Raw genomic sequence first — 20,198 nt, forward strand, 5'->3', positions numbered from 1 at the left:
TCATGCCTGTCACTTTCAACACAACTGAGAATTTGTTGATCTTAATGGTAACATTGTGGATGCATTGCACTTTGGAAAACAATTGTAGCCACTGGAAAAGAAAATAAGAGCTAAATAAAATGTGTTTTAATGATCACTCAAATTGGAATTGTTGTGCAGACTGTAAAACTCCGTGTTAACTTCGGAAATGTGACAAGAAATTCCACTGTCGACGCATTAGTTTGAGAAGCAACTTAATCAGTTGGGAGCATTTGATTTCGTTTCCAGTAAACATAAACTAGCATTCACTCTGTAATTACTGAGATTTTACTTCAAAAGGAAGTTTCCATGAAAAACATCTGTTCAATATTCTAGGCATTCCTGACATGAATCTAAATATACAGTAACACAAGACAGACAGAAAGAACACTTTTCAACAGAAAGGCTCCTCTCCTGATGAACAAACAGTTCTATAACTTCAGGAATTTTAGTGCTTGAGAAAAAAGAAGACACCTGTATCTATTCTGTCTCTAGGTCACCCATATCAAGTTTCACTTTCTGTAATGGTCTGGTGTACAATCCTATGTCTGTGTGGCAGTGCACCTCTCCCCCTTCTCTGGGCTGTTCTACAGCCTCGGGAGCTGCTGGCAAGACCTCCCTACCTTGACTGGTAAGTTGGGCGCGTAAGCACCACTTAACCGCACCAGCAACTCTTATTTGGCTAAGGCAAAGAATGGCTCTGTCTATACTGGGAATCGTCAGCTACAGCTTGACACCTTAAGCAATGAGTTGGGTGGCCAATTACCCTTTGAGTGTCCTTGTCACTCCTACTGGACTAAGGCACAGAATGGCACCACCTGTGCTGGAACTGCCATTGACTGGTCAAAGCACGGAAGAAGAATGGCAACAATCAGTTACTTCCTGACAACCCCAGGATGCTGCTGCCGGATCATAGCCCAAGTGGAAATTGAGTGAAACAAGATACTGTTTCTGGAATTTTTTTTGAGAAAATTACCCACTCAGGTTGTGGTCAGGATGGAAATTTGCTGATGACTAAAGCCAATCATCTCACAGCCTTATACACAATGGTCCTAAAGTGAGAGACCCTTTGAGCTCTCCTGGACTGCAGCGGGCTGTGACCACATCTCCCCCTGAGCAGGATGCCACTCAGAGCTTGCAGACCACTACATCTTGTGATACTAGGGGAACCATTGACCATCACAGAAAGTCAGCAACGGGGCCTGGGCTGATACCCCTGCTCCTCAAGGCTCAACTCTTCACCTGCTGAGGATCACAAATAAGACGTGAGTATTTCACTGAACTCAGGGGCAAACTTTTAGTAGGTATACCTTTGCTGTAATATATATTGCAAACTTGAAGTAGTTAAGGTAATTATGTAATTTCATGATTTAAAACAAATTTTATTGATTTTCTGCTAAAATCTTATGGATAATCTTGAACGGTGAACAAACTTCTTTCTTCTCTTTCTCCCCTTTCGATCTAATTCGTTGTCCAAGTGCAGGACTTAGAATAGATCGAGCCGCACCTAAGCTCTGTTAAGAGTTTAGAAAGCAAGGGGGTCCACTCTGAACCTTGTGACTCAGTGGAAGGGTCTCCCTTATTCTTTATCCCACTTTCTAGCTCTTTCCCTTCTAGACATAAACCATTGACCAAGTCTGAGACTAAGATTAGATCCAGCTGCACCTAAACTCTGTGACAGTTGAGAAAGCAAGGGGATCTGCTCTAAACGTCATGACTCAATGGAAAGATCTCCTTTACCCTATTACACATTTAAACTTTAGAAACTGTTTCCCACTCTACTCTGACTTGATTTATCTCTGTGCATTTACTTCATGTAGTAATTAACGGCATGAAGCTTGCCACTGAATCTAGTGAACTCACATTTCCACAAATTCTGATTAAACCTATTTCACTTAAAAATCTGGTGGTAATTCTTCAAGTGATCTGACCTAATCACTCCTTTTGTGACAGCCTGTTGAACACAACAGTGAAACTCTAATCAACTTTATTAAAGAATAAAATTTCATCTCTGGTATCATGGTAGCACTGAACTCTTCTGGATGAGCTTGTTATTACTTGATAAATCTACTTGCAATCCAGGCAGTTCATCTGAGAAGAATTCTTAACTTGTCTCTTAATTATAATTACAAATACCAGGCAGATCAACTTCTGGAAATACTTGTAAATCAAAACCTACACTTCAAGACAGTTCCACAGCTTTCTGCAAAATGTATTATTTTACTGACCCTTCAGCTCCTGAAATAGGATTAAAATTGTTTTGAAGACATAAAAATAACATTCCTCTAAGAGTTTTTCAGTTATACAAAAAAACTTTTAATTAAAGTATAAAAGCCAACTTAATCCTTCAGTGCTAGGAATCAGGATTATCCACCTACTTACACCACTGTGGTTTATGTAAAATATGTGGGCAAAATTCTTAATTCTGGCACTCTGACAGGTAATGTGTCAAGAGTTAATCAGTTTCAGCAGCGTTAGAAATTCACTTGCAAAATGAAACTAAAGAATGAAAAAAAGAAAAAACATCTTTTTCAGGAGCTTAAGATTAAACATAAATAGTCAGTGGTTAATAATTTTAGATCTGCTGGTTTTTATGTACAAGTAGAACTTTGGCAGTTTAGGCATCAAACAGCTCTCCAGAATTCTTTAGTTAAATTTTAGCCATTTTTGGTGCATGCAAAAAATAGTTACAATTTCCTAACTGCTAAGAGTCACATTTTCTAAAATTACCCAAACTTTTACTCTGTTAATTTTACTCACTACTAACATATATCTTATTTCATCTTTCATCCTTTTCTTTTTCCTTTTTTTTTTTTTTTTCCTTTCTTTTCTTTTAAATTACTGGGTGCTAGGAGACTGGGAGCAGAAAATACCAACTAACCTTACATGAGTATTACACTTTCTAATGACATTTGACCCAGAAAAGAGATGATTTGAATCTTATATAGGTTACATAAACAGTAAAAGTTTGCAGTCTTTAGTTAACAACAGACATTTTCTCAATTTCTGCAAAGCTATGAAAATAAAAAAAAAAAAAACACTAAACCACTCAAATCAGAACATGGAATCAGGTAATTCAGAAATGACACTGAATGATATGCTGGTCTCACTTTGCAGTTAATTCAGAATACAACTTCATTGACTTCCATAGTCTAACTTTGACATAAGGTCATTAACACAAACATCCTCTCTCTCTGCAAAACAGATTAATAACTTCCTGACTAAAATTCATGTGCAGCAAACAATGCATTCATTAAAAAGATAAATCAGAAAGGGGAAGTATAATTAAATGCCTACTTAGTTTGAAATGCATGTATGAAATTGGTAGGGAAAAGAAACAAGCTGAAAACTATCAAAACTATGAGAAGCCAAAATGGATTAACTAAGCCACAAGACAGACAAAAAACAGATAGCAGCTTTTTCAGTTAAATTTTCTGCAGATTTTTTTGCTTGCTTGTACTGTTGCCATGCTGTCACTATTCGGATTTTAAGTCTTAGAAGTTAGTATTTTTCTGAAAAATCCAACTCATGCTGTTACACGATTTATAATATTCTCTCTTTTTCTTAAAAACTAAGGTTTTTATCTTTCTGGCTTGCTCAAAAAACAACCCAAACCCAAACACAACCAAGTAGGTGTTTTAAAAATAAATAGAACTAAGCTCTAAGGATTCACCTCTATTTTATTTTTATTTTGTCCCTGAGAAGTGAGCTGATATACTGAACTATGTAACAAAATGGCAAACTTATGCATAACAATGTGCAAAGTTTGTTAAAGCATTTTACTACTGTATGCAAATAAAATGTTGCCATTGATGCTACTGGGGAAAAAAGTAAGCTTTTAAAATTAACTGAAAGCAAAAGTTGATTCCAACAGCTTGCAATACCACAGACAACACATACTAAAGCTGTTAACTACAGGAAGATTGAAGAAACTCAAATACTTCAAAAAATCTGTGAAGATGCATAACCTGCAAGCAACAAAGAAATACCTGAGAAGCATTTGGATGCTATAAAAATGTTTTGGTGTGTAGGTCAAGTTTGTACTAGTTGCTTCCTAGCTTTTGAAGAAAATAAAATAATCTCCAAGTATACTATTGTGCATACATCATAAGGCCTCAAAATTAATGTGGAGGCTGTATTTCAGTAAAAGCTTCATTATCTAAAATCAAATACAGTAGGTGAAACTGAAGAAATTTAAGGAATGCAAATTTAATGTGTGTACTTTTAAAACATCTCTCCTCAGTCTAATAACCATTGTTGATATATATCTAATCTAGAATTCTAAGCAGAACTTCCAAGTTTTTTAATCCGCAATCACCTTAGCATTGTAACCATACTAGACACAAAGTATCTGAGCTTGTTCAAGAAAAAGACTGTGATTTTTTTCTGAACTACTCCATTAGGAAGTTATTTAGTAGTTTATCATATAAGTTCTCTTATTATCATTTTAGGATATTGTGTCTTAACAAACTTGTAGCCCAGTTTTAAAGATGTCAGTGTTTCTTGGACTATGATACCTTACTCTCTGGTTTCAAAAATAATACCACTGTAAAAATGCCTAATTTCTCTGTTTTCCATAAACCCAAGCCCCTTTTAAAAAGATCTGTAAATACTTGATACTTTTGACTCACAGCACAGTGGCTTGTTAAAAGGTAATTTTGACTGATCAGTATATCCATGAAACGTGAATACAGGAAAGACAACAGTAGAAAAATACAGATTATTTCCTACATAAAATAGAGAGCAGGGTAAGCAACATCTATAGGAAGCAGTGATTAACTATTTCTGGTTAGAACAATAATATAAGTTAGCTGAATGTTATAATGTACAGTAGATAACGATGGTTATTGTAATCATTAAAAACTTCTTAGCCGAATGTTCAGGTCCCATAAATGAAAGCAAAAAGGTACAATCTTTGTATGCAAGAACTGAAAGAAATATTTGAAATTAACTAGGAAAGCTGGAGGTTTACTTCTGGAAAAAGAATTCAAAACGTACATTGTTATGAATGCTCTAAAGAAAAGACAAGCATACCTGCATCAATTTCCCTAGACTAAGCCATAAAGATAATTCAGCTTCTGAGCCACAAGGTTCTACTCACGAAGAGCTAAATAAAAACAGGTTAAAACCGGAATTTGCCTTTAGGAATTGTATCTCTGATACATTTCCCTTAAATTATCTGAAAAGGAATGCTTATGGGAATGCTTTCATAGTAAGATTGTACTTCGAAGTGGCAAGTGTTTAGTGCCAGACTTAAAACTGTGCAAATATATCTGACATAATATTTGGGTTGGATATTACTTTATTTCTTCCTAACAATCTTTGTCAGATGCCCATCCGCTGTTAGTCAGGCCTGTGTTTGATCCAAAACTGATGGATAATATAACCAGTTAAATATCCTGGGTTTTCCTATCCTGGAAAACATTTAGGAGCAGGATGAGAGATGCAATCCAGGCCTTTCCTTGCAAGTCTGAGCCATACAGCAGGTCCACCTGAAAGGTAGGATGTTAGCTATTATCTTCCAGCCAAGACTACTGTTAACAACATTTCTTCAGTTCAAAGATGCTTTAAGTCTCTCGATACATGGTGGTTGTGGCCAAACCACTGTCTCAGCTGGAAGACAGGACTATTGGCATCTGTGATTTGTAGTTACTCTTTTTTCTTGTTACTGGAACAAAGAAACAGCACGCCCACAGCTCATGCTGATCACAACAAACAGCATGACCTTCATCTGAAACTTGTTTGATAAATCTCAGGCCCTTGAGTTCAAGCCCAGAATAAACTGATCATGAACACAGAAGAGCACTTTGGGATATACAAGTTAAGCACATACAGAGGGTGCATGACCCTCAATTTAAGAAAAAAAATGAAGAAAAATGAGCTGTAGTGTACGTTCACTCTACAGCCTTTGCCAAAAAGGGTTAGAAGTGTTTATCCAATTAGATGTGTCTGACAGAGGTGACACAATTGGTGTAACTATACAGAAATAGTATATTGACTGCAATTTACCACTGGTTTAAAGGACAAAAGAAACATCAGAAATAGTAATAAAGCCCAACAAAGAGCTACGTTACCCTAGTAATGCAAATTGTAATGTTCAGTCCTTTACTTATCTCTTAATAAATCCTGCTAGAATTCTTCAATACACTAAGATAACTACAATAAAAATACATACAGACATATATCAAACATTGAAACCAGAGACTAAACGTGTTCTGTGAATGTGGAAGAAATGTCACTTCAAAACCACAAGTTCACTTTTAAACTGAAAGTTTTACGTAAAGTCATTTTTATATTTAGCATTTCTTTTTTCCTAAAAAAACTTAAGCTTCTGAGTGCCACAGGACACGAGCAATCTCAGTTTCCATTAAAATTAAGCAAATAAAATATACAGACATTTTTATTCAAAGAATGTGGAATAACACTTGACATTGTATGACCAAAGACTACCCTAAAAGTAAGGTTACCAAGAGAGAACAGACCAAAGCTCATGACTGCTGCATGCTAGAGTGGCTGCAATGAAGTAAACAGGCTAGATTGTGCAATAATTTAATATATTTGTTAAATCTTTTCCTAAAATTACTATTATAATCAGCACATTCCAATGAGATAAAAATATTCTTGAATCATCACTCTTGGCTTTGAAAATCCCTGTTTCTATTAGAAAATTAAGTAAGTTAAAGTAATAGTGGCTCATGAGCTTCCATTTTTCAATGAAAATTTCCTATATTTTCTTGGATAAACATCTTCATTCCAAAATTTTCTATATCCTATTCAGTATTGCTAGTATTTTTGATGGTATGCAGAGCACAACAAATACAATTTTTCACAGTGCAACTGTCAAAGTCTGGCTAGGTCCTTGATCTCTACATTTTATCTATTTAGGATGCTGTGATTTTGGAAAGAGAGAAAATATTTTACTGAGATCTGTGTACCCTGAACACAGGGATGAAAAAAGAACCTCAGAACTACTTTGTATGAATACTACACCGGTAGGGCTATGTTAACAATGCCTCTATTTCTAGGGTATGTAACTGGTCATCACAAGTGTAGAGAGCTCAGCCTGCTTTTATTTTAGACAAGAAGGTATGTAATGCAAGTTCCTGAGCAATGAGATAAAGCTTCATCTAGGAACGTATACTGAGACAGCTGCTTTTAAGGATTTAATAATAAAGCCATTGTTATTATTAAGATACAACATGATGGTGGTCTTTCCTGAGTCAACATTGCAGACAGGTGATAGAGGCTTCTGCTTCTCTCCTTTTCCTATTCTCTCCCATGGCTAGCCTCAACTCAACATATAATCAGCTTTTCTAATACAGCACAGTGCTCTTCATGTTAACAGCTACCTTACTCAGCAGCAGCATCCAGTGCCTTGTAGTTGCCATCCTTCATCAGTATCTGTAGAGATTCTCACAACAGAGCTTAAGATCAGTATGAATTTAGTATGAATGAAAGTGTGCCTGTGTGTATGTGCGTCCATGCACAAAAACGTGGATTAAAGGGATGCACTAACTGCTACACCATGCTGCATGTGTCATTTCGTTCAAATATAATCGGGGAACAAACTGACATAATGTTAAGAAAATGCCACCAAACATACCTAGGTATGGAAATAAGGGAACTACTTAAGACATATGGTGGTGTTAAACAAAATAATAAAGTAAATAATAAAGGAAAGTAGTATCTACTCCTAAGAGTTATATAAGACAAATTCAAAATCAGTTTGTCACTGTGAATCAAGAAGACAAGAGAGGTGATGATGATTAGGTAACTGGCATAACTTCTCCAGAAACAATCTCATAGAAACAATTCTAATAAGACCATTGTGGCATATGTCTTGGTGCATACATGTGATTTAGAGTGTGAGGGAATGTAATCTGTGATTCAGCTTGAGTAGGTAAAATAAGCTTGCCTTGAGATTTTGTAAATACCTATCACCTTTTCTTACCATATAATCTTGTCATTATTTTTGTAACAAGAATTTCCTACATGATCATATTGGGAGACATCTCATGCTTCTGTATTATGCCCAGCGCAAGATCGTTAAGACCATCTATCTTACCATGAATATGTCTTTAGTGCTGTAACTACTTCTGGAAGTGATAGTAAAACAATTTCAAATTAAAGTGGTATCTGTATTTGAAGTTCAAGTCTGAAGTTGTGTTTTCCATATCCCAATTGTGTCCAAGGCCCCAAAATACACTTAGTAAGCTATACTACACTGTTCATTCAATTGGACTTTGAGTAATAGCTCTAAAGATGTCTTGCTTGATACGCTGCTGTTCTGCCTAGGAGTTTTATGAAATTACACACCTTAGATATTTCACTTTAGGGTAATAGGGAGGCTAGTGACATCAGTCAAATAGAAATAAATTTCAAAGAAATGTACTGATTTGTATTTTTTTACTAATATTTTCTATTCAGGATAGTTTTTCATATACATATTCACACATTCTTTCACCACCAGCATAGCCCCTTGTGGTCACTGTGCCATTTTTCAAACACTTTTGGGCTTTCACAGGATCCTCAGGAAACACAGATGGTGAGGGAAAATACTTAAATCAACTTTCACACAAACCATTATAGTTACATTTATTCTTCACCAGGAGAGGAAATAAACACTAAACTGAACATAATCATAAGCTCTTCTATATGCAGCTTATATGTAAAATGTTGTAGCAATGAAAAACAGCAAAATCTGAAATTCAAGCTTCTACTGGTTTTCTTCAGCTTGTGGGATAAAACCTCAAGATAGTTAAGAAGAGTCTGTTCATATAATATGTCACTTTATTATATTATTTCTTGCAAATTTATGACAATGCCTAGGTAAATACTCTTTCATGTTGACTGATACTTCTGTGACATCAATTGGATATCTAACAAACATTTTTCACAGCACAGAAGCTGAAGAAAAATTGCATTAGTATTCCAGTTTCTCCATGTAAGCAAAAGTAAGGCTTTATGAACTAGAAACATTAATAAGTATTCATGGTCACTTCACACTTTACCTCTGTTTTTGCTGCATGGGCTGTTGTCTCATAGCCATATATTGCATGTCCTCTTGTAGTCGATTAAGAGGAGAGTCTGGCTTGACACGAATCCCATAGTAATGATATTTGGAGTTCCCCCTTTATGAAAGGGCAAGAATTAAAAGCACTACTTTTATACATATACATTACATTTACTTTACAATTTACGTTAACTAGAAAATAATACCCACATATCAAGCCTGACTCTCCTGTCATACTTGTTTTACATAGGTGTCATTTTACAATCTTCGGGAAATTAATTCACTCTCTTGAACAAATATCATCCAGCATTTTAACTTGTAATCCACTTGAGTGCAAATAAATAAAATAAATACACCTTATCTAGCTATGGAGAAACACAATTCTTAGTAATTTCCAAACAACAAGCTATATTTTACTTGTAGTGATAGAAATCTGCAGTGTATTTATCAAAATGTAAACACACATACAGACAAAAACAGGAGAAGTAAAAGTATAACAACATCTGGAAAAGTATAAAAATGTTTAACGTTAAGAGACTGAACTGACAGAAAAACACTGTAACATTTAAATACAGGTTTTATTTATTTTTTGGCTAGCAGCAATTTTCTTTCTTAGGATTATTACTTATAATTTCTATCATAGTTCAGTATTTCATTAACACAAACCTAGTTCCAAGTCTTCTGGTCCGTAATCCCATGAAGATTGATCGTATGAGTTTTCCAAAGGAGGCAGCATTGACTGGATCCAACTTGTGTTCCTGACAGTGTCGTAAGTAATGGTTGTAAAGGGTACTTCTTGGAAGGCTCACTCCTTCTGCAGTTTCGTAGTTGTCTAAAAGCCATTGAAGCTATATCACATACAGAACAGAAAAAAACCCTACCATTATTACTTTATTTCAAATATCGTAGCCATAAAACATTAACTTGTAACAGTTTTGAAATCACTCTCTTCAGGTCTATTAAACCATTACTCCCTTCTTCAGAGACTCCTTAAATGCTAGTTACACCATAGGATATTTAGGATCTTCAGAATTACCGGGAAAGGGCAGAACTCATTGCACTTGTGACCTCACATAAGCATCCACTTCTTAAAATATTTTTGATGCAGTTAAACACACCGATATGTGATAAAGGTATCTATGCTTTGGAGACAAACTGTTAGTATAGCAAAGAAATAAATAATCATGACTGTAATTCATATAAATTGCAGAAAACAAACCCCTTGGACTAACAACAGTTAATGTATTTTCAAACCTGAGCTATTATACTGTTTTTCTTTGCCTGATGTTAACAAACATTACAGCACTTAACTGAATAGGGTATTTTTTACTCTCTGATACATACAAGAAAACAGCTATTGCATGTAAGTCAAAGACCAACTTAGATAACACTGAAAACAACTGGTACGTCTATAAAGCGTTAGGGGTACAATCCCTTTCAATTGTACCTGTTTGCCATTGACTTCCAGGAGGAACAGAATAAGGTTCCTGGAAGAACTTTTATCTTTTCATGTAATTGTGGTAGGTAATTTTAGACAGATGCAAGAGGAGACTTTTTACGTAACATCACTGACTTTCCAAGTAGTGCACACTCATGAAACACCTCTAGTTGTCACTAATACACAAAACTTAATACTTCTAGATTTAACATTATAGAAGAATGACAAAAGAGATAAAAAATAGTACAGGTTGAGGACTCATTTAAATTCCACTGGTTTAGGAGTTATATATGCTAACATCCTCTTTATCTTTCCCCAGTACTTGCCATGATTTCAGTCCCCTGAAATTTTCCTTTAGGTATAGCCTGAATGATTCAAAAATTTAATTTTCTGTTTGAATTTTATTTGTTTTCCAAAGTATTTATACCAAAATAGTATAGTGTGAATATTCAAACTTGCTGGGATCAGAGATCTTACTAAATCTCTGAATTTAATTTGATTATCCAGTGAAAATGCAAACTGAGGATATTGCATCTTCAAAACTTGTTACATTTACTCTGATGAGCTAGATATTCACACAATTTTTTAAAGATTTTCAATTTAGTCCAGCAAAACAGTAACTATTATAACCAAAACACAAATTAAGTGACAACAAAGGACATGCGTAGTCTATGTGTTATTTACTCCTATGCAGAATTATTTTGTTAAGAGCAGTGCACAAATTCTATACCATTAATGTTCAGTGTAACTTATGTAAAGAACATGAATATTTTAGTGTGCAATAACTATGAAATGTATCAGTCCTGACCTTTCCTTTATCAAAACTGTTTTGTACTAAAGTACAGTAGATAACATATAATTGAATTTATAGCTATGTTTTAGTCCCAGTGCGAAATGCACCACTACAAATGCAAAAACATTACTACAAAATTTACTCTAGATCATTTAAACATGATTTCTTTATTTGCTTTTTACTGAAAACATGCCCATAACTTTTCCATGTTTCTTAAACATAAGCTCTAGAAAAATATACAGAAGTAAGATGCACATGCTTCTAAGATATAAAATTTTTGGCTCAGTTGCAGGTAATCTTGCATTTCAAATAGACAAAATAAAAAAGTACAGTTCATCATTTTTATCAGTTATCATAATTATCAATATATCATTATTTTAAAAGTCTTAACATTCACAGGTGCTTCCAAACTGAGCATCTGTCATTTTTAAATAAAGCTGAAGAAAAGGTGTAACCATAAACATTAACTATTACTGAATGGATTAAACTTACTTCATTTTACTGAATGTATTAAATATAAAAACTGATGACCTACCATAAGCCCACCTGGGCTTAGAAACAAAGGTAATTGTATCTTTCAACTGTTGTAGATATAAATAAATATATGTATATCATACAAATTTATATAATATTTGTCATATATTATTAAATTTATAATTTAATCAGAACAGATACAGAATGTGCAGTATTTCTGTCTTCCCCAAAGGGAAAAGCTTTGTCAATCCCAAAAGACTAAAAAAATTAAATAATTATTTTCCAGTTAAGCTCTGCATGTAGCATTAAAGGTATTTTCCTCCAGATGGCTTCTAACCTATCATGAATAATTTTAAGTGCACCTCATTAATGATATGAATTTTTAACAGATATTATTTCAACGATATCTTGTATTATTCAACACCACAAAAAACTGAAATCAAAAGATCAATGCAACATAAGAATTTTTGTGCCTGTGTGGAGTCGCTTAGTAGCAAAGGCTTGAAGGCATTACTTGCTAGATTATAGCCTGGAAGAAAAAGTGCAGTTAATACATAATTTTAAAAGGAAAATTATCTCCAAACATTGTATAACTACTGTAAACAACATTAAAAAATCAACCATGTCTCTACCAAAATTTAATATAATTCTAAAACTGAGCTGTTCAGATTTGAATCCTAGTTTTTTAATTCATAGTACTGACTGTATTATATAAGTAAAATGGGTAAAGGTATGAAATATTTACAGACAGACCTGTTCAATTGACTCCAATTAAGCTGCAATGTTTATAAAACATTCAACTGTCAAGTAATTAAATAAGTCAATCTCATGCAGAAATAAATCGGGAAAGAAAAGAAAACAGAGGAGAAATGATGAACACCTTAAAATGAGCATACATGAATTTAGGCCAAAAAAAACCCACCAACAAACAAACAAACATACAAACAAAAACCTAGAAAACCTCTTAGAGGTATCAGGGTGAAAATTCCTATCCCAAACCTAGCATTCTCCCACAAATCAATAGATCATCTGCAAAGTGCAACTTAATTAAACTGACAATGCAGAATTCTATTTTAAAACCTATTAAACACAATTATTTTAATCAATTCCAACCCAAAACATTGGAGGTCAAAATCAACAACAGTTTAAAGAGACAAAGACTGCACCTATACTTAAACTTCCTCCATACTGTCCTTGAGTTTAAAGGCAGTAAGCATCGCCTTAAAAATAGGCAAAACATCCAGCAAATTTGATCTAGATTGGTAGATTGGTAACTTCTTCCAAAATGACCAAGGCTAGGAAAGAGTGATTGCCATGAAAATATGCCATGAAAATATTTTTTTTCCTCACAGTCAAAGATATACCCCTATCTGAATACTTTTTAAAAAGCTTTCATAGTCAGGAAAGGAATATCATGAAAAAACTTCACAGCTGGATGAGAATCTCATTATTAGTAACACATTGTGAACAGTGCATAGCACCAGAAACAAGTGGAACATAGTACACTGGGGCATAGCAGCTTCCCTTATATTTCTTCTTGGTTTTATATGAAGATTGTGGAATTCATAACGGGATTAAACACAAAATTATCAATAGTTCAAGTGTTCCAAATCTTAAAGTAAATTTCTGTCACTTCGTTAGAAAAAGTTACGGTCCCTTTAAAAATTATATTTAAACAATAATTTGTATATTATCTGTCTAATATTATCTGTTATTATTTAGACAATAATTTTGATATTGTCTTATCTTAAAAAAAATTGTTTCGTAAACATCCAAAGTCCTTCTGTACAACATTTTGTGTAACTTTTTGTAAAACGATTTTCCTCTTTCAGTTTGGGCATTTTGTAGAGGAAAAAAAAGTTTGCTTAAGATTTCCAGAAAATATTTCTTTTTTTGACTTTGACATAACTAGACCCATACAGAAAAAATCCAGAATCCAAATCCAAACCTGCTTAAAACATACATTTTTAATTTGATTTCTGAGGAACAGCTTCTACCACTACATTCTTACATTAAAACCAAATTAAATTTCTTCTGTAAAACAATAAATAAATTTGAATTCATATAATTAGTAAAGCTGAGAAGGAAAAAAAGAGGTAAGATGAATACAAGCTAACATGGAAAAAATACAAAGTACAAACCCACAAATACCAACAGAAAATAAATATTTCAAGAAAGACCAGCAACTTACAAAGTCATATTATTATTTATATAAGTTTAAAACTAACTTTGGGTCTTTTTCCATTATTTTAAAGTTACATATAATGGATTTATCACTATATTTGGAGATCATGTTTTGACACAAAGATCTTTTAGCTTTGTATATGGGAAGTTCTTAACTGAGATTTGCAGAGTAAGAACAAAGCAAAAGGCAGCTGAACAAGACATTTTTGTGTACTTCAAATTAAGATAATGCTTTCATTTTTTTTCCAAGTCATCATAAGGACCTTTAGGATTCTTAAGAAAGTAATTTAATAATAAAGTCTCTATTCAGAACAGATGAAGAAACACCTAAAAATAATCTAACAATATTATTTAAGTATGCTGTGTGTTCCTTCTTTCCCTCTTCACATGCCCCGAAATATAGGGCACACAGACTTTGCTTTGTCAGCAACTTTATTTAAAATGTCAAAAGCCAGCTAATCTAGAATTATTTGAACTTCACCTTAACATTTACACTATAATCTGCAAAACAGTCACATGTGTAACTTCTCTTCACATAGGTGTGGAGCACAGGAAACAGTAACACTCTGCAATATACCATAAAGACATTTCACCTGACAAATTAAAGCCACGGGTGATGTAGTAGAAGACTACAAACCACTAAGATGAGAAGATCAAGAGCAAAAAGTAGTAATAAAATAAAACAAACATTTAGAGGCAGGCTAAGCATGCAGAACAAGCAAGAGAAAGTGTATGTGAAGAAGAAACAACTTACATGGCTGTTGAGAAGAGAGCTTCTGTGAGTGGACAGACCATCAGACTTTTGCAGTGTCTCAATCGCCATTTCAATCTGATAATAGATGTCATTAAAAAAAGGACTCAAGACAAGATAGTAAAAAAGCCTGATCAGAGAAGTTTCGACAGATTGCTTACAGATCAATCAAAATGCCTGCTTCATTCCTGCCTACGGCATATGTTCTACTAAGAGGCCTCATTCCAGAGTACCAGTGAACACACACCTCAGAAAGGCATTTTGCTCGCGTATATACTGCACGATCACTGCCTCAAAGTTCATTTTGCCTTCCAACCTGCTCAGGAAACTAAATTAGTAGATCTACTGGTGAGCTGCACTGAAACAAAAATAACCCTGATTGAACAAAAATATAATTAATAATATTAAAAAATAAATAAGCAGAATTTTAAGAAAGGTCCCCATATGTTTTCCCTTCAACTGCATCAGAAACATACATGTACAGCTTGCAATAAAAACTGAATTAGAAACAAAACTTTAGCTCTCTGGAATCACAGTATCAAATCCCACGCTCAAATAATTCAATAGGTTTTTGACCATTAGTTTCTCTGGGACAGGACGTCCCCCTTACTGCTGCCAGCACTATGCTTTGAATATCCCCAGCTGCTAAAGTAAATGGAAAGTCAGGAGTTACACAGACTGCAGGATCCAGCTTTTGGGAGAGCAGATTTGTTGATAATAATTTTGCCTTTTAAAAGGAGAAGAAAACACAGCCCTACTAAAATACAAAGTAGTATCTCTTCAAATGCACCTGTATGAATACTCTCACATCCATTCTCATAATTTTCTTTTTTAATATCAATGGATATTTTGATCGGTTCAGTAATGACAGCACTAAAATAATTTAAAAAAAAGAACCTAAGTGTAGTTGAACTGGGGAGCTACAAGGGCAAATACAACAATGAAAATGACAGAGACAATGGGATGCACAGTAACAAGGCACGTAATTAATCAGCTACATTAAATGGCCAAAATGAAAGCAATGGAAACCACTACTTATACTTTCAAACACAGTTATCATTCTCTGTGTGGATGTTTTTTCATGAGCCCTCGCTATCCTACTTCAAATATCACAGTACTATCCATAATTTTAGTGACATAATTTATCAGCATTGGCTGAACTCACTCACTGTATAGCAGAAACTGAAAAATACAACAGTTGATATTTGAATTTACTGTACATATAAAATTAGCTTCTCCCTTTTTTACAGGGCAACTGACAAGTTTTTATTGTAATAATTGAGAGAATTCACTTCTTGCTTCTCTCTTACAACTGCTTAATATTAGCTATACTAGCATTTTTTATAAAAAGTACATTATTAAAAATACACAATTACTATGTAAGAAAACATACTCTTACACAGCAATAATGGTGCAAGTTTTTTAATACGCTGATTTCTTGTTGCTTCAGTGGAAAATACTATGAAGCCAAAATATTCAATCACACAGGAAAAATCAAATTTTAAAAGCATGCCACATGACAAAGGCTACAAGTTTAAAACACCATCACATTATGCTCAACTTACTATAAACTGTAGCCATACAGTTTGCCTTCTTAACACAACACTACAACCAAACAATGAAGACCATATACACATTTAAATCCTAATTCCGAATCTTAGGCTATTTGTTTTATAATGCTCAGTCCACTGAAGTACTATAGTACTGCGGTTAAACCTTCTGCTGCTCACTGCCACTACCATTTTGTTGCAGCAACTTGCAGCCTTGTTTGTTCAGAGAATCGATTTGTTAACACCTTGTAGTAATTGCACTTAAGGAGTGGCACTACAGGTGACACTCATTCCTCGCTGCCATATTGCTTCAATGCCTTTTGGTAATATGCAATGAGCCAAATGAGGAAACGGTTTCTTTTTTGTCATCTGGGACATTTTTGTTGCCGAAGTTTCTTTTAGAAGTAGATTTTATCGTTGTGGCCACTGAAGACAATGAATCTTGTGTTCACTTTTATTGCATGGTATAAGCAGTGCTGGACCACCACTACAACATGCTAAATACTTCACCAAGCTCAGAAAGACGTGTGTTCTATACTTAAAACACATCTTCATCATATTCTGCTAGGGAAAGCTTCAAGAAAAAACTGTTCTCAATACCAATTATCTTGTTCACTATTTCTAGTCTAAATTTTGTTAGAATGAAATTTCAGCCTTATCTGACAGATACATGTCCCTTTAATGACAGAAAGACCTTCTTCCTATGTAGACTATACAATCACTCAACTATTTTTGAGCATAAAATACTTCTGATTTGCAGAAAGATTTTCTAGACAGTAAGTCTAGAGCCATCTAGACTTACTAGACATCTAGACAAGTCTAGAGCTCAAAGTCATCTTGCTCTTTCTGAAAATTTCTGTCTACTTCTTGTTTTCTTCCATTCCTCAGGGCTCAATTCTAAGGCCAGTTCTGTTCAGTATCTTTATGAATTATCTCGATGCAGGAGTTGAATGCACCATTAGCAAGTCTGCTGATGATACCAAACCAGGAGGTCCTGTTGACGCTCTTCAGGGATGAGAGGCTTTGCAGAAGGATCTGAATAAATTGAGGCATTGGACAGCCAACAGTGACATGAAAGTGACAACTCAAAACGCTGGATTCCACACCTGGGACAGAGAAATGCCAGGCACAAGTTCAAACTGGGAGAGGAGTGGCTGGCGAGCAGCCCTGGGGAGAGGGCTCTGGGGGTGCTGGGCGGCAGCAGGCTCAGTGTGAGTCGGCCACGTGCCCTGGCAGCCGAGGGGCAAACGGCACCTGGGGGACACCAAACACAGCGTGACCAGCAGTGGAAGAGGCGACCAGCCGGCTGCGCTCAGCCTGGCGCAGCTGCACGCGGGGTACTGTGTGCACCAGCGCTGGGCCCTCCACTTCAGCAGGACGTGAATTCAGGGCCTTGAGCGCATCCAGAGGGCAACAAAGCTGGCGACAGGGCTGGGAGGAATGTCCCGTGAGGGGAGCCTAAGGCTTCGGGCTTGTCCAGTCTGGAGAGAAGGAGGCTGAGGGGTGACCTCGTGGCTCTCTGCAGCTCCCTGAGGAGGGGAAGTGGCGGGAGGCGCTGAGCTCTTCTCCCGGGGACCCAGCAACAGGACAGGTGGGAACGGCTCAAAGCTGCGCCGGGGGAGGCTCAGGCTGGGCACTGGGAAGCACAGCTTTACCGAGGGGGTGGTCACACCCTGGAACAGGCGTCCTAGAGGTGGTCAGTGCCCCGAGCCCGTCAGTGTTTATGAGGCGCTTGGGCAATGCCCTTAACAATGTGCTTTAACTCCTGGTCAGCCCTGAAGCGGCCAGGCAGCTGGGCTAGGTGACAGTTTTAAGTCCCTTCCAACTGAAATATTCTATTTTATTCTAGTTTTTTATTCCAAGCTTTTGGGTTTTCAAGATGATCTATGTGACACAGAGTACTGTGTGTATAGGGAGTAACAGCTACTTGAGTAAAAAGTTGTTTATGTGAGGGATCTGTTCCTTCACGCTTTTAAGTTTTTAGTTTTAAGTTTTTGCCAGGGCCTTTTATTTAGGTTCTAGAAAAACTGAAAAGAATTTCACCTCTATTCAAAACAGCATTTAAGCATATAATAGATGTTAGGTAATGCTAGGTAATGCACTGGGTTTTATTATGATTTTTATTATGATATTTTGTGGAAAGAATATGAAAATAATTTTAACATTCAAAATTATATTCTGCATAAATACAATGGGAAGACTGATATCCTTGCAATTTTAGCGATAAGCAGTAAGAGATTCCAGGCACAACTAACTACATATACATCTGAAATGCTAAATGACAAGAATTACACATTCATTTATTTGAATGTTATCAGTCATACGTTTCTCCTATTCTTCTCCTAACACAACTAAAAACATTTATTTATTAAAACATTCTGACTGATAACTGAAATGTACACAATCAGTCCCACAGCAACTGCAACAAAACCATGTTAAATGTTACAGGACTGACAGGAATGATAATCAGTTTGTATAGTAATATTTAACATGAGCAGACACTACATTAGAACATGATAGCTATGAAAAACGTGATTGTAAATTCTTCCTTCAACTTACTTTGTTTTCCAACTTGAAATACTGCCTGCATTATACTCTGACACAGTTGTTAATGATTAAGGTTATTTCCCTGGAGTTAAAAAATTCAACAGTTTGATCTCAGTATATGCATTTGGAACCCTACAATGTTCAGTCTTTACATGATCTACTGATTTGAAAGCTATTAACTGTTCTTGCTAGCCTATGTCTTAGTGTTCATTAACATGTTACTAGATAAATTATGCAGAATAGTCTCAGGTGTGTACAGCACAGACATAGAAAACACATATCCCAAACGCACTTTGAAAAAACTGCCTTCCTCTTAGGAAGAAGAAAGAAATAGTACTTTTTCATGAATCGACTTACTAACCAACAATTCAGCTAATTAAGATGAAGTATTTACAGTAAGTTGTTCTGAGTAGGTCAGGACATAAAGAAAACAACCTGCAGAAGTTTAAGCCCTGATTAATTTGCAATTAATCTGATACCCTACAATTTATTTTTTTTATCTGTTTCAATTTGCAAACCACCCTCCACCAGCAGCAAAGCAGGCAACTTTAGGTGGCATCTTAAAACTCAAAAAAGATAGCTCTGGTTTCTACCTCTACAGGCACCTCCCATTCAGAATGCCTTTTACCCACTTCCAAAGGTTTGCCCTTTTAGGCTTTAAAGGAAGTGAACTTCTTCTAAAGGAGCTTTCATCACATGCTCCATTATGAAGGAATTGCTAATTCATCATATGTGTATAAGAAAGATTAATTTGGTACAGCCACCTACGTCCTGCATACTTGTGACAACTGTGCTTATCTAAATAAGGTGTATACACATCATGAACTAACCTGAAGCTACAGGATAAATGGACTCAGGACTTTTGAAAATGTGACACTTTCACTCTTTTGGAATGCCACAAACATGCATTATGTACGGTGGCTTTCAATTCTGTTTCAGGAGAGTATTGATGTATGTCATACTGTTTTGCGAAACTTATGCCAGACCGTTGTGTTAGGCAGACAAGTTTGGCCAGGAAACATGAAGCCTGAAAATGAAATAGTATAGAACTAAGTATAGTTCTATAAATAGTATATATAGTTATATAAAGAGTATAACACTAAGAGAACTCAGGTCTAGCTTTTACAGGTGGAAGAATTAAATCTAAACGGTTTGCACTCCTCACAACAGACAAAGCTGTAGCAGCACCTGTACACAGATTCTTTTAAAGGCTGTTGAAATGAAAGAAATGTAAATATAGAGGAAGGGGAGAACACAAAAAAAATTTGGTATTTTACATATGCTGACCTTAAAAGAATGCTGATAAACCTTAAAAACTTAGGAAAAAAGCTTTTTTGTTTTTCTAAAATTGCTTAATTTGTAAATACAACAAGTTTAATATATATAACAGATACGGGTCAAAATACCTGCTGCAAGTGCACACCTCCAGA

At 35.3% G+C, this 20,198-nt stretch overlaps 1 protein-coding gene across 4 annotated transcripts in view; it reads right to left on the minus strand.

Moving 5' to 3' along the window:
* Positions 1-20,198, minus strand: part of RFX3 (regulatory factor X3) — a 129,159-nt gene that overhangs the window by 22,176 nt on the left and 86,785 nt on the right. For 3 of the 4 annotated variants that reach the window (XM_080372304.1, XM_080372305.1, XM_080372303.1), the window contains exons 5-7: positions 14,675-14,749; positions 9,698-9,879; positions 9,030-9,149 (exon numbers count right to left, since the gene is read on the minus strand). In XM_080372304.1, coding sequence (XP_080228430.1) covers positions 9,030-9,149; positions 9,698-9,879; positions 14,675-14,749 — 377 coding nt within the window. The remainder of the gene's footprint in view (positions 1-9,029; positions 9,150-9,697; positions 9,880-14,674; positions 14,750-20,198) is intronic. The other variant, XM_080372306.1, reaches the window with a different exon arrangement.

This window comes from Falco punctatus (genome assembly GCF_963210335.1).
Source record: "Falco punctatus genome assembly, chromosome: Z".
In the NCBI taxonomy this organism is placed as follows: domain Eukaryota; kingdom Metazoa; phylum Chordata; class Aves; order Falconiformes; family Falconidae; genus Falco; species Falco punctatus.